General features: G+C 43.6%; 1 protein-coding gene and 2 pseudogenes across 7 annotated transcripts in view; 2 read left to right on the forward strand and 1 right to left on the reverse strand.

Moving 5' to 3' along the window:
• Nucleotides 1-652: 652 nt before the first annotated feature.
• LOC102137380 (protein SET-like) lies at nucleotides 653-1,561 on the reverse strand (annotated as a pseudogene).
• Nucleotides 1,562-2,515: 954 nt separating this feature from the next.
• On the forward strand, nucleotides 2,516-3,278 carry LOC141410330 (cell division control protein 42 homolog pseudogene; annotated as a pseudogene).
• A 3,292-nt stretch (nucleotides 3,279-6,570) lies between these two features.
• The window catches only part of MCUB (mitochondrial calcium uniporter dominant negative subunit beta), a 129,132-nt gene continuing 121,719 nt past the window's right edge, over nucleotides 6,571-13,983 (forward strand). For 5 of the 7 annotated variants that reach the window (XM_065545317.2, XM_065545319.2, XM_065545320.2 and 2 more), the window contains exon 1: nucleotides 6,571-6,740. In XM_065545317.2, the coding sequence (XP_065401389.1) occupies nucleotides 6,642-6,740 (99 nt within the window). In that variant the 5' untranslated portion in view covers nucleotides 6,571-6,641. Of the gene's footprint in view, nucleotides 7,323-13,983 lie in introns of all 7 variants that reach the window. The other 2 variants (XM_074040279.1, XM_074040278.1) reach the window with 2 other exon arrangements.

Here is a 13,983-nt window from a genome sequence, read left to right on the forward strand (position 1 = left end):
CTGCAACCTCCGCCTGCTGGGTTCAAGCAATTCTCCTGCCTCAGCCTCCCGAGTAGCTGGGATTACAGGTGCCTGCCACCATGCCCAGATAATTTTTGTATTTTTTTAGTGGAGACAGGGTTTCACCATGTTGGCCAGGCTGGTCTTGAACTCCTGACCTCAAGTGATTCACCCGCGTCGGCCTCCCAAAGTGCTGGGATTACAGGCGTGAGCCAACGCACCCAGCCAACCCCATTTTTAAAGGTTTTTTTCTTCTTTTTTTTAAACGAGAAAATAGATACATGTTGGTCAGTGCTAACTGTCCGTATTCACATAGACACACAGTGTACTTTCTGAGCCCAGTATACAGAGAAAGGAGGCAAGAAGCTAAAATTCTGTGCACTGCTACGCAGGGGCCTAGCACCCTCCAGCTTCCAGCAGAGCGAAGGGAGCAGGTTTTTTTTTTTTTCCCACAGAGCTCGGTGGTGTTGATTCCATACAGTTTTTATTCAGGCAGGAAGGGATAACAATGAATTTCAAACAGAAAGGGGTAAAGACTCTTTTCTCATTGTATTCTGCTCAAGATATTTCCCCCAAATAAGTGTAGAAAAAGGAGACCTCAAGAATAAGGCGACTGAGCACAAGAGGCAAAAACAAAACAAAACAAAACAGACTACAACTTGCCCCCAGGGACTGGATAAAATTTAAAAGGGGGAAGGTCGGAAGTGTTCTGTTAGTCATCTCTTTCATCCTCCTGTCCCTCCCGTTCATCATCATCTTCTTCACCTTCATCTTCATCCCCTTCTTCATCAATGTCTTCTAATCCTTCCTCCTCCTCCTCATTATCATCTTCTTCTCTTTCTTCATCATCCATATCGGGAGCCAAGCAGTACTGTAATGGGTTTGGCCAAATATCACCTTTGATGTCCTCTCCTAAGTCATCGGCCCCTGCATCAGAATGGTCAGTAAACCAGGTCAAGAAGCGCTCTGGTGCCTCACGCTGCCTCTTCCTGCTGGCTTTATTCTGCATTTGACTTAAATGTTTAGTCACATCCTTTCCAGACTTCCATTTGATTTCAGTGGACTTTGAAGATGGATTAACTCTCATTCAGTTTAAATTCTTTGAAGAGAACTTTATTTTCAAAGTAAGGATCTTCATCAGAATAAAAATCTACTCTGTAACCTGATTTAATATCTTCAAATTCTGTCACTTCAACTCTGATCAAATAATGCAATGCCTCTTCGTTTTCGTTCCCCAGCAGTGCAGACACTTGTGGATGATTGCCAAACATTGTTACCCCAAAACTTAGGATTTTGGAGATCAATTCTGACCTCTTCTAAAAAAATGGTTGGCAGAGTTTGTTATATTTCTGTTCTACTTTCAAAATCTCCTCACTGTCTTGTTCATTAAGTCTGTCTATTTCATTTTGTATTTATCAATGTGTTCAATTGCTTCTTGCTGTTCTTTTTTGCCCTTCTTCAGCAAGCCTACAGAGGCCGAAGTCTCCTCTGGTTGCAGAGCAGGAGGTGGTCTTGGTGTCTTCTTTTGAGACAGGAGGGGAGACTGGCATTTGGGGGCCATGCTGCTAGGGAAGCCCAAGAACCAGACCACCAGTCTTCTTGCTCTTCAGGAAGCAGACAGAAAACTCTAATTTCTTGTATTTAATTTCATGAACTTAGCTTATATGTTAGCAAGTTTAAGGTCACTTTTGAGATTCCCTTTGAGGCCTACCATGTGGTCATTACATTGTGAATCATCCATATGTGTTTGAAATAATGTGTACTCTCATTTGGGTACAGAGTTCTTTATGACTCTATTAGAAATGGAGGTCCAGGACCTGGAGGCAGAATAGGGAAAGGAATATCCTTCTCTATATACCATTAAAATTCAATCAAAGCGGGAGGCCCAATGGATAACAGGAGTATTCCTGGAAGCCATTCCTACATGGGCATGACTAGCAATATCTTAACAGTACATGGAAATGACCGTGAACCGCACAAAAATATCCCACTAAACCCAAAGTAAATGTGTCTCCAGCTCAGCTTGCTCTTTGCTTCCTAGAGAGACGGAAAGTAGATTTGTAGTTGCCTGGGGCTGGAGGTAAGAGTGGAGAGTGATGAAAATGAGCCTGAGGAATCTTTCTAGAGTGAAGGAAATGTTCTAATTGATTGTGGTGACTGTTGCATAACTCTGTAAATTTGCCAAAAATAATTTTTAATAAGTCAAAGTTATGTAGATCATACCTTAACAGAGCTGTTTACAAAGGTTTTTTTGAAAGTGAGATCAGAGATTCAAATGTGAAAAGGCTGTGACATATAATACTTATGAACTAGCTCACACTGAGTAATCGTTTTGTCTCATCAAGAGTCCTATATACTGTGGGAAAGTTTGTCGTGCACCCGAAACATCTATATGTGCTGAGCGACTTTGTGGACAGTGCCTCCCCGGTAAACCCGCTCTGTCTGCAATGTCCGGAGCTTCTCCCACAGCAGTTTGCTGATCCCACCTTTGTGGCCAGATTCTGTGCTGCAAAATGGACATCTCTTCCCCCTCTTCTCCAGTCCCCTTCTTCCTAATAAAACTCTTTTCTGGAGAAGCTGAGGTCAACATCAAATTTCAAATATTTAAAGTGGATACAAAACTATTTCAACAATGCAGACAATTAGGTGCATTGTTGTGGTCGATGGAGTTGTTGGTAGAACATGTCTCCTGATATCCTACACAACAAATTTCCATCCTAATAGGTACAGACTGTTTTTGACAACTATGCATTCACAGTTAGGATTGGTGCAGAGCCATATACTCCTGGACTTTTAATACTGCACGGCAAGAAGATTATGACAGATTATAACTGCAGAGTTACCCACAACAGATGTATTTCTAGTCTGTTTCTCAGTGGTCTCTCCATGTTCATTTTAAAGTGTGAAAGAAAAGTGATGGCCTGAGATAACTCACCACTGCCCAAAGGCTCCTTTCTTGCTTGTCATGACCCAAATTGATCTCAGAGATGATCCATTATTGAGAAAATTACCAAAAACAAACAGAAGCCTATCACTTCAGAGACTGCCGAAAAGCCAGCCCACAACCTGAAGGCTGTCTAGTGTATGGACGGTCCTGCACCCACACAGCAAGACCTAAAGAATGGATTTGACAAAGCAATATTGGCTGACCTGGAGCCTCCAGAACTGAAGAAGAGCTGCAAGCCTATGCTGCTGTGAATATCTCTCCAGAGCCCTTTCTGCACAGCTGGTGTAGGCATCATACTAAAAGCAATGTTTATTTTTTTTTATTTTTATTTTTTTTTGAGACGGAGTCTCACTCTGCTGCCCAGGCTAGAGTGCAGTGGCCGGATCTCAGCTCACTGCAAGCTCCGCCTCCCGGGTTTACGCCATTCTCCTGCCTCAGCCTCCCGAGTAGCTGGGACTACAGGCGCCCGCCACGTCGCCCGGCTAGTTTTTTTTTGTATTTTTTTAGTAGAGACGGGGTTTCACCGTGTTAGCCAGGATGGTCTCGATATCCCGACCTCGTGATCCGCCCGTCTCGGCCTCCCAAAGTGCTGGGATTACAGGCTTGAGCCACCGCGCCCGGCCTAAAAGCAATGTTTAAATCAAACCAAAGATTAAACATTAAAATGCATTTCTGCAATAATGACAGATACCCTGCACCAACCCGCACGCATCCCTGTGAGACAGGGATTATAGGTATGGCCCCCTTCTCCCTCCCAATACTAGTTAATTGAGTAATTGTGTATTGTTAGAAAAGTGATCAGTACTCATTTTTGGTTTTTGTTTCAAAAAACAATTTTGTTTTTACTTAAAAGCAAGGCATGCTTGTGATGACTGTGTAACAGACTAATCGGAATTGTTGAAGCTGCTCCCTGAGTCCATTCTGGAGGGTAATCTGGGACATCTTAGTGGGGTTTTATTTTTTCTCTTTTTTGGAGGAGGAGTGTTTGTAGGGTTTGTTTTTTAGTCCTTTTTCTTTTCTTTCTTTCTTTCTTTCTTCTTCTTCTTTTTTTTTTTTTTTTTTTTTTTTTTGATTCATTAACCAGTGGTTAGTCCTTAAAAAGAGAAGCATGGATTGATTCCATATTCGACTTCTTAGATCTAGCTTAAAAAACATGTTCCCTATATGGGGTGCTTTTAGGAAAGAATATAGTAAATGCCTTATTTAATAACATACTCCTTTTTGAAAGTCACCCTTTCTCTCCACCCTTGAGTAGGCTCAGTATTTGATGAAACTCATGAAAGTGGGTGGAAATTGTCTTGCCCCTTTTCTTTTCAGGGATGCACTAAATACGTGACTGTGACTTTCAAGGAAATTTGTTTGCCAGTTGCTGATTTTTGGGGAAGTTAATTTCTAACTTCTTTCACTGATGAATAAAGAAAAGTATTGCACTTTTGAAATGCAACAAGTGGATTGAGTTTGTAATTTAAAAAACATTTTTCCCCGTCAGTCATTGTCTTATATTGCTTATTATAGATTTGCAATCAATAGTATATGATATTTCTAGAATGCAGCTGAAGACCTGGTATGTAGAGGGAATGTGAAGACAGACATCTATAGAATGATTCACAGCCTCTCAAGTTACAAGGATGGAGACCTGGTTCATGAAGAAGCTGGGGTGTAGTGGGGATGGATAGAACACTTAACAACATGAGGTCAGGGGAATCCCCTCACTTCTGCTTCGCAGATGAGGAACCCAAGAGCCGCCAGATGAGGCTTTCTGGTTTCTTTCTGAGACATAGTCTACGCCCCAGGCTGTAGTGCAGTGGTGCGATCTCGGCTCACTGCAACCTTTGCCTCCCGAGTTCAAGCAATTCTCCTCCCTCAGCCTCCCGAGTAGCCGAGACTACAGGCGCGTTCCACCACGCCGGGCTAATTTTTGTGTTCTTAGTAGACACAGGGTTTCACCATGTTGCTCAGGCTGGTCTTGAACTCCTGACCTTGTGATCCGCCCATCTCAGCCTCCCAAAGTGCGTGCTGGGATGATAGGCGTGAGCCACCACGCCTGGCCGGCTCTCTGGTTTAATAAAAATTGTAGAAAGAATCTTATCGAGATTCTTCATAAATGTTAATAGGGATTTTTATCAGTTTTAGTTGTAGTTTCCAATTTCTAAAAATGTTTAGGTAATTTCTTACACCTTTCAGAACCTAGCTCATGAGTGTTGAATAAATGCTTTCTCATGTCAATTCTTTGTATAGGCATTCTTTTCAAATCTATTAAACAAAAACCCTTCACAACAACAAAAAACAAAAACAAATACACGTTTCTTTTACTTGGAGCACTAGCTAATAGAGGGCAACTGTATTTTGAAAGACGCTAAGTGAACACAGGTGAATCAGTCTTTAATGGTGATGAAGTTTTTTACTATCGTAGAAACTTGCGATTCTTTTTCTTTTCAATAAGGAAAGGAGACCGCCAGGAGTGATTTGCCACTTGTTGCATGTTTGCCAACTTTGATTCATTAACTGAAGCCTCTTACTGATTCAGGAGATAAAAATGCGGGATGCCCAGTTAAATTTGAATTCGGATAAACACCAAAAAATTTAGTATATCCCAGATATTTCATTTTTAAAAGAACAAATGTGACCCATGCAATATTTGGGACATACTTATACTAAAACACTATTTGTATCTAAAATTCAAGTTTAACTGGGCATCCTATATTTTATCTAACAACCCTACTGTAAGCTAGCTGTGCGAAAGCTTGGTTTAGGTTGCTCTTAAATGCCTTTGGTTTTTTTTTTTTCCAAAAATAAGTAGTCTCAAAGTATTCGATTTCCCAGTAGTCAGAACTCAATTCCGGTTCCGAAGCTTCTTCAATTAAAAAGGTGCTTCAAAAGAGAAGTCAATTCTGTGGGAGATACTTTCCCAAAAAGCTCGGGTTTGGGTCACTATACCGTGAACTACAAACCTCCGCAGGGGTAGGCCCGGGGCTGCCCGCCTGACACCGTGCTCGCCAGTGAGCAGGGGCCGGGCGCTACAGCCCCGGGCGGAGGCCTTGCAGGTTGTAGAGATAGGGGCCCTCGGCCGACCTGCTTCGCTCAGTCTTCTCCAAGCTCGGTGGGGAAGACCAACTTCCTGAGCGGCCCTGCCCCCTCCAGATGCTGGACGCTCTTTTCCTCTCACCCCCCACTTCTCTCCCCGTGCGGGTCGGATGGAGAAGACGGCGCTCAGAGCACGCAGCGCCGGGAATTAACAGCGAGTTTTAAAATCTGGAGGTCGCAAGGTGTGCGACGCCTGCTGCTGTTCATTCCAGAGGGGCTTCTGCTGGAGGAGGAGGGGGCCCTCGACACCTAAGATGCAGAGGGCGGTTCGCTCTCTGGCTCCCGCTCTTTTTTTCTTTTCTTTTTCTTTTTTCTTTTTTTTTTTTTTCTTTTCTTTTCTTTTTCTTTCTTTTTCTTTTTTTTTTTTTTGGTCGGAGGAAAGAAAACAGCCTTGCGCCCGGATGCGTAGAAAGCCGACAAGTGGAAACAAGGACACACCCTCCCGTGAGCCCGCCCCAGCTGGAGCCGCGGCGCGCTAAGCGAGCAGGCTGGGCGGGGAGACGCGGGGCGGGAGCGCCCACAGCTCGGAGCCGCCAGGCGCTGACGAGGAACCCGGCTGAGGGAGGATGCGCGGGTGACGCCTGCGGGAGCTGCGCGCCTGGGCGGGAGGATGCTCCCGAGGGGCCTCTGGCCGTGGCGCGCGCGGCTGCTGCCAACCCCTGGCATCTGGGGCCCAGCGCGCCCGTGGCCGCTGCCGCCGCCGCCCCAGGTAAGAGCGAGTGCGGGGCCGTGGGGTCCGGAGTAGGCGGGTGCAAAGTTTGCCTTGGACAACTTTGGCGGGAGCAAAAGCCGAGCGGCCGAGCAGTCGACTGCGTTTTGCTGGCTGCCGGGCTCCGCGCGCGGGGCGGTCCCGACAGGTGGTGGCCGGGCAGCCGACGTGGGTCACGGAGGCCAGGGCTGAGGTCAAGACTGCGGGCCCGCGAAAGGTGAAGCCAGAGCGCCGCGGCTGGGGGCGCCTCACCTGGGCCGAGATGGGGTGTGGGGACCACCAGACTTCGGCCTGGGAGCAGCAGAATAACCTGGGAGGCAGTTTCTGGGCTGCAGCCCCCGGGCAGGAGCAAGTTTCCAAAGCCGCTGCGCCGCGGGGCCGGTTCCCTCTCGGTGATCAGTGCCGGAGCCCCTAAGGAGCCCGAAAACGTTGAACCGGGCAGTGACCGTCCCGGGTGTGGACGGTCGCAGAAGAGTGAAATTTCCATCCTGAAATCTGGGAGCACCTCCCTTTCCCAGAGGGAAGAAAAACTAGCGTTTTGTTCAGACACCCGAGAGACGGGTGAATCATGAGTGTGGGCTGGTGAGTAACAGTTGGCCTGACACCGTTGTATTGTGGTCTGTGGAGAACCGTGGCTTGAAGGAGGAGGAGAGACTGAATGTGCACCAAAAAAGACAAGAGGGGGAAACTCGGAAATTTGAGTTTAACTAGGATTGCGATGGAGCCTGACAGGAGCCCGGGAGCGCAAACTCTGACCCAGATGAGGAAAGACAGCCTTTAAAAAAAGCCTTCAGGGTGTGTGGTGGGGGAGGGAGCTGTTTTCTGAGTTTTAGCTTGTTCCTCCCCTAGGCTGTTACATTAGTTTCAGATTGTTGAAGGTTTAAAAGCCAAAAGTAAGCAGTGTGATTCTCTTGTCACTTTCACTTCCTGTTTATTTTGTTCTTTTTTTTCCCTTCCCCCCCTTTTCCTCCAACGGGCTCAGGGCTTCAGTTTCAATTGATGCAGGGAATATTAAAGTGCGTTTTTTTTTTTTTCCTTTTCATTGAGTTTGTGACCAAAGGATTAAATGCATTTAGAAAATTAATTCCCGGAATGTTTGAAAGAGAATGAGGAAGGCCATGTTGTTACTACATGTAAGAAAAGGAGCAAACTCCCTAAAATGTAAAATGGTAGACTTATAAAGTCATTGGGGAGAAGGGGTTTTTATACTTTTAAAGATTGTTACTTTTACTGTAAGTGTTGCATTTCATAGTCAAAGATATACCAAACATTAAAACAACCCAATACAAGGAACCTCTTTCACACACCATTTTAAACACAGATTATTATTATTATTATTTTTTTGGGACGGAGTCTTGCACTGTTACCCAGACTGGAGTATAGTTGCGTGATCTCGGCTAACTGCAACTTCCGCCTCCTGGGTTCAAGCGATTCTCCTATTTCAGCCTCCCCAGTAGCTAGGATTACAGGCGCTCGCCACCACACCCGGCTAATTTCTGTATTTTTAGTAGAGACCGGGTTTCACCATGTTGGCCAGACTGGCTGGTCTCGAACTCCTGACCTTGTGATCCGCCCCCATCGGCCCCCCCAAAGTGCGGGGATTACAGGCGTGAGCCACCGCGACCAGCCCCAAGTGTTTTCTGTTAAGTCCGTTTAATACGTTGAGTAGCATTTTTATGGATCCCGCGACTCGCTGCTCTTTCTCAAATTATCAACTCCAATCCCTTTTCTCCATATTTCCCATCTGATGCTATCTAGGGTGGTGCCATTGCATACCTCAGCAGGAATGTGGATACCCTTTTAAAAGAAAATGGTACCATCGGGCTTATTAGACCTAATAACAGGGAAACGGTAGTTAGGAATCATCGTAAGAAGCCTTATGTTTGAATGTTTCTAACTTGCAAATTTTTGTTTTAAGCCAACTGTCCAGCTATAACGACAATTTTCAGAACCTGAGAAGTGGAAATGCTGCTGCTTTATATGCAGCTTTTAAATTTTACCATGAGGAAACCGATAGAAATATTCTGGCTCTTTAGGAGTTTAACTAGGACTACGAAACCATTTTCTGCTAATCAAATTACCTGGCTATCCGGACATTTTCCATTCTAAGGTTTCACTCTTTTGTGGTTTTCCCACTTGTTATGAAATGTCCTGTGGCTAAAGGCAAGTATTATTTCTATATATTTTTCCCATAAACATTCAGACCCCTAGAGCCTGTGAAGCAGCTAGAAAAACTCGTTTGTGACCTGACAGCTCATAAAATCTTAGCTTGCAAGGACTTGTCATAAGCAGTATTTCAGATAAATGTTCCCAACTATAATTGGTCTTTCTGAAGTTTTTCACACTTCTATGAGTGTGCCTTATAAGAGCATTTAATAACTTTGAAAAATACACAATTCACATCCTTCATATTGTATGTGAGCAATTGTCTGCTAGTGTTTTCTGGGTGAGGGGAAAAAAACAGTTTGTTGACATGGATATACAGAGTTGTTTTTTAAAGAACACATTTAGTCTGAAGTGTAGTAGAGCAAGAACATATTGTATTATCTTTGGGCAAGGCATGGCCTGGTGGCCATAATCGCGTTCCGGTGGCAGCATCTCTGCTTGTCAGCACTCTAGCTGAGTGGTTGTCAGGGCAATCCATGGCTCCTGCTGATGTTTCTGTGCACAAGGACTCAGCTTTGAGTAACTGTGGTGCTTGGTGAATTACATCTAAACAGAAAGCCCTTGCTTAAATGTGCCTTTCTTAATTCGGGTTTTCTGCTACTTAGATTGAGAAACTCCCTGATACGATTTCATGTCCCCAATACAGCATTTGAGTCCCTTCATAAGCTATGTTTAAAAATTTTTTACATCAAGCGCTTTGCAGAGCAGCTTAAGTATCGAGTGTGCTTTTTTTAACTTCTAGAAACAAAGCATATGGATGTTTAAATTCCACCACAAGATGTCAATTTAGAAATTGTTTTCATCTTTTTAATTTAATGAACATATCGTTCTTGTTTGACATGTTCCTACTATCTCTTGTATTTGCAGTTGGTGCATTGTATTCTATTCTATAAAACTAGCTTCAGAGCCCTCTCCTGAGGAGAGCAATTGGTTGTGTGTTGGCGATTGTATTTACACTATGGAAAAGACATTGATGCTTTTATCTCAAAGTAATGCTAGACCAGCTTGTCTATTAAATATTAAATATTACCACCTTTAGAGCACTTAAGTATTAGTGTTTGGTGTTTTTTTTTTTTTTCGCTTTTTTGTTATTATGATTAAATGATATTAGTGCTGTTTTACAGCAAATTATAAGGTAGGAAATAATTTGTGTCTTGGCAGAGAGATATTTGTTGAATGAGGTACCTGTGAAACTAAGGTAGCAAACCTCAAGCTAAATAGTGATTAATCTAACTAACATCTGCTATGTAAACTAAATGTGTTTGGGTCATGGAATAGAAGTGAGCAACTAATTTGATTGGTGTTAGGCTAGCAATGCGACACGTGAATGCCTGCCAACCTGGCCCTACCACCACTTAGCTCTGTGAACTTAGCCGAAGTCATTCAGTATATTTGGGCCTATTTTGTCACCTTCCCAAAACAAAGAGATATGTCTAACTGATCTTAAAAGTCCTTTTCATCCCTAAAATTGCTATTTTGTTGTTTTACCAGGGGAATATAAATATACCATTGAACAAAGTATTGTCAATGTCAGAATAGTCTTAATGATTGAAAAATTATCTTTTATGATCTTTGGCAGTCAATAGAGTGGTAGTTTTACTTAGTGGTTGTAATAACTGTTTTTCCTTTCTTTTCTTTTATTTATTTATTTATTTATTTTTTGAGAGGGAGTCTCGCTCTGTCGCCCAGGCTGGAGTGCAGTGGCGCAATCTCGGCTCACTGCAAGCTCTGCCTCCCGGGTTCACACCAGTCTCCTGCCTCAGCCTCCCGAGTAGCTGGGACTGCAGGCGCCCGCCACCTCGCCCGGCTAATTTTTTGTATTTTTAGTAGATACAGGGTTTCACCGTGTTAGCCAAGATGGTCTCGATCTCCTGACCTCGTGATCCGCCCTCCTTAGCCTCCCAAAGTGCTGGGATTACAGATGTGAGCCACCGTGCCTGGCCACTTTTTCCTTTCAAAAGAAATTGAAACTTGGCTGGGCACGGTGGCTCACGCCTGTAATCCTAGCACTTTGGGTGGCCAAGGCAGGAGGATCACTTGAGCCCACAGGGTTGAGACCAGCCTGGGCAACATAGTGAGACCTTGTCTCTACAAAAACAAACAAACAAACAAAAAAAAAACGAACAAACAAACAAAAAACACGAAAAATTAGCCAGGCATGGTGGTGTGTACATGCCTGTAGTCCCAGTTACTTTAAGAGGCTGAGGTGGAAGGATCGCTTGAACCCATGAGGTTGAGGCTGCAGTGAACTGTGTTACACCATTGCACTTCAGCCTGGGCAACAAGAGCATGACCCTGTCTCAAAAAAAAAAAAAAAAAATTTATTTGATGGGGTTCGCATATCATAATGAATTAGAGTAAGTCTCTCTCTAATGCTTCATTCTGTTATCAGTGTTTTTATCTGTGAAATCTTATTCAGGATTATCTTCAGAACCCTAAAACCATTATATAATAGACTTCTTAGGTTATCCTACAAGTTATCAACCATTAGGTAATAAGCAAAACAGCATTATCTCCGCCATGTTCTAGAAGAATCTTTTTTAATCCCATTTACTTTAACAGTATTAATTTTTCTTTTTTTTTAAACACATACCAGCTCTCTGTTCTCTGAGCTGTGTATTTAATTTGTAGCACAGGATCCTTCACCCAAATGTTTTCACTGAATTTTCCACATTGGCATATACCTTTTAAAAAAGAGGTTGATGAAACACGGTAGTCAGTTAAAACGTACCCATTAAGAGGACCCATGGAAGAAATTGCTGTCTGGTCTTAGTATTAGAATAGTTGGGTTTCTCCAGAGCAGATGCAGGGTACATTATACAGGCAGTGAAGAGTATAGGCAGTGGTGTTGTTATGCAATGGCTGTCAGAACGCTGAGGATCAGATTTTTGACCCACCTCTAACAAATGTGAAAGACCTATACCATGCATGTTATGTATTTACAGTACTCATAGTTTCATCTTTTCTACCTTCATTTTCCTCTAGTCATCACCCATTTTTCCAGAAGCATCTTTGAACGGGAAAAAAGTAATGCATAAATAAGGTTTTAAATAAAAATCAACTCTTTAATATTTTAACAAATATATTCTTTTTTTTTTTTTTTTTTTTGAGATGGAGTCTGGCTCTGTCGCCCCGGCTGGAGTGCAGTGGCCGGATCTCAGCTCACTGCAAGCTCCGCCTCCCGGGTTTACGCCATTCTCCTGCCTCAGCCTCCGGAGTAGCTGGGACTACAGGCGCCCGCCACCTCGCCCGGCTAGTTTTTTGTATTTTTTAGTAGAGACGGGGTTTCACCGTGTTCGCCAGGATGGTCTCGATCTCCTGACCTCGTGATCCGCCCGTCTCGGCCTCCCAAAGTGCTGGGATTACAGGCTTGAGCCACCGCGCCCGGCCTTTAACAAATATATTCTAAGTAGTTCATTGTGGAAGTGTGGCAGACCAGTCTCTTTCTTGTTCACTTTGTCTTTTTGCTGTTTTGCCCATCGAAGGTGCTCAATACATACTAATTGTGTTGCATGGCGTTGCTGTAAGAATCTAATTTTGATGCTATAGTTCTCTCTTAAAGGTGGTAGTACTGAAGTTACTCACTCTCCTCACTTATGGAAATAGATTCCTCTTTTCTTCCTGCTGCCCTCACCTGCTCTGAATCTTCCTATTTCCTTGCTACCTCATCCCCACCTGAGTTTAAATATAGTTTGCATCAACTACCAAGCCCTATAAATCCATTTGCTCTGAGAGTTTCCTGTTTCATAAACTTCCAAATGGTATTGATTTTACGTAATTTTTACCTTAATTACAGGCTCACCACAAGTATTGCAGACCAGGTTTGTATTTTGGCAGCTCTTTAGGGAATAGATTTCAGTTCAGGATTCACAATATTGATGAGAAATGATCTATGAAATCTACATGATAAACAAGATCTATTGAAGATAATTTTTTTGAATAGATTTGAGGGCAAGAAATAGGGAACAGTGAAAGAGAGGCAAGATACGGGCCTAGACTCGAAATGCATATAGCCGGCCGGGCGCAGTGTCTCACGCCTGTAATCCCAGTACTTTGGGAGGCCAAGGTGGGCAGATCACGAGGTCAGGAGATTGAGACCGTCTTGGCCAACATGGTGAAACCAAACCCGGTCTCTACTAAAATACAAAAAATTAACCAGCCCCCATGGTGGCACGTGCCTGTAATCCCAGCTACTTGGGAGGCGGAGGCAGGGGAATCTCTTGAACCCGAGAGGCGGAGGTTGCAATGAGCTGAGATTGCACCACTGCACTCTAGCCTGGCGACAGAGCAAGACTCTGTATCAAAAAAAAAAAAAGAAAAAGAAAAAAAAAAAAAAAGAAAATGCATATAGCCTGTAAGCAGAAATAAGAAATGACATAAAACATTGACCCTCATATCAAGAAACTGACAGGTTCGCAAAGCTTTGTTGTGGTAAACTTTAGAGAGGAAAATCTTGAAGGCTGGCAAGGGTCACCCCACAAATATGAGTTCTTCCTGAGGATCTTACAATATTTACTAGATTGAATAGATGATTAGGTCTGTTTTTTTCCTTTACTTTTATTTTTTTTAGGAAGTGCTGTGGGCCAGGCGTGGTGGCTCACGCCTGTAATCCCAGCATTTTGGGAGGCCGAGGCAGGTGGATCACCAGGTCAGCAGTTCAAGACCAGTCTGACCAATATGGTGAAACCCCATCTCTACTAAAAAATACAAAAAATTAGTTGGGTGCAGTGGCAGGCACCTGTAATCCGAGCTACTCGGGAGGCTGAGGCAGGAGAATTGGTTGAAGAGTAGATGGCTTTTTTGAGACACAAGGCAGAGGTTGCAGTGAGCCAGTATGGTCCCATTGCACTGCTGCCTGGGCGACAGAGCGAGACTCTGTCTCAAAAAAAAAAAAAAAAAAATACTGTAGACACAGGTGGTATTATATTCAACTGCATATATAACTTGTTTATAATGAATGCATTGCCCAAATCACATTTCTGGAACCTAAAGATGAATTTGCTTATTTTCAACCTCTTGGGCATAACAGTAAATAATGAATGCCCTGTTCCTGTACTGAGGAAGAAAGAAGGCATTA

Source organism: Macaca fascicularis, chromosome 5 (genome assembly GCF_037993035.2).
Source record: "Macaca fascicularis isolate 582-1 chromosome 5, T2T-MFA8v1.1".
NCBI classification, from domain to species: Eukaryota; Metazoa; Chordata; class Mammalia; order Primates; family Cercopithecidae; genus Macaca; species Macaca fascicularis.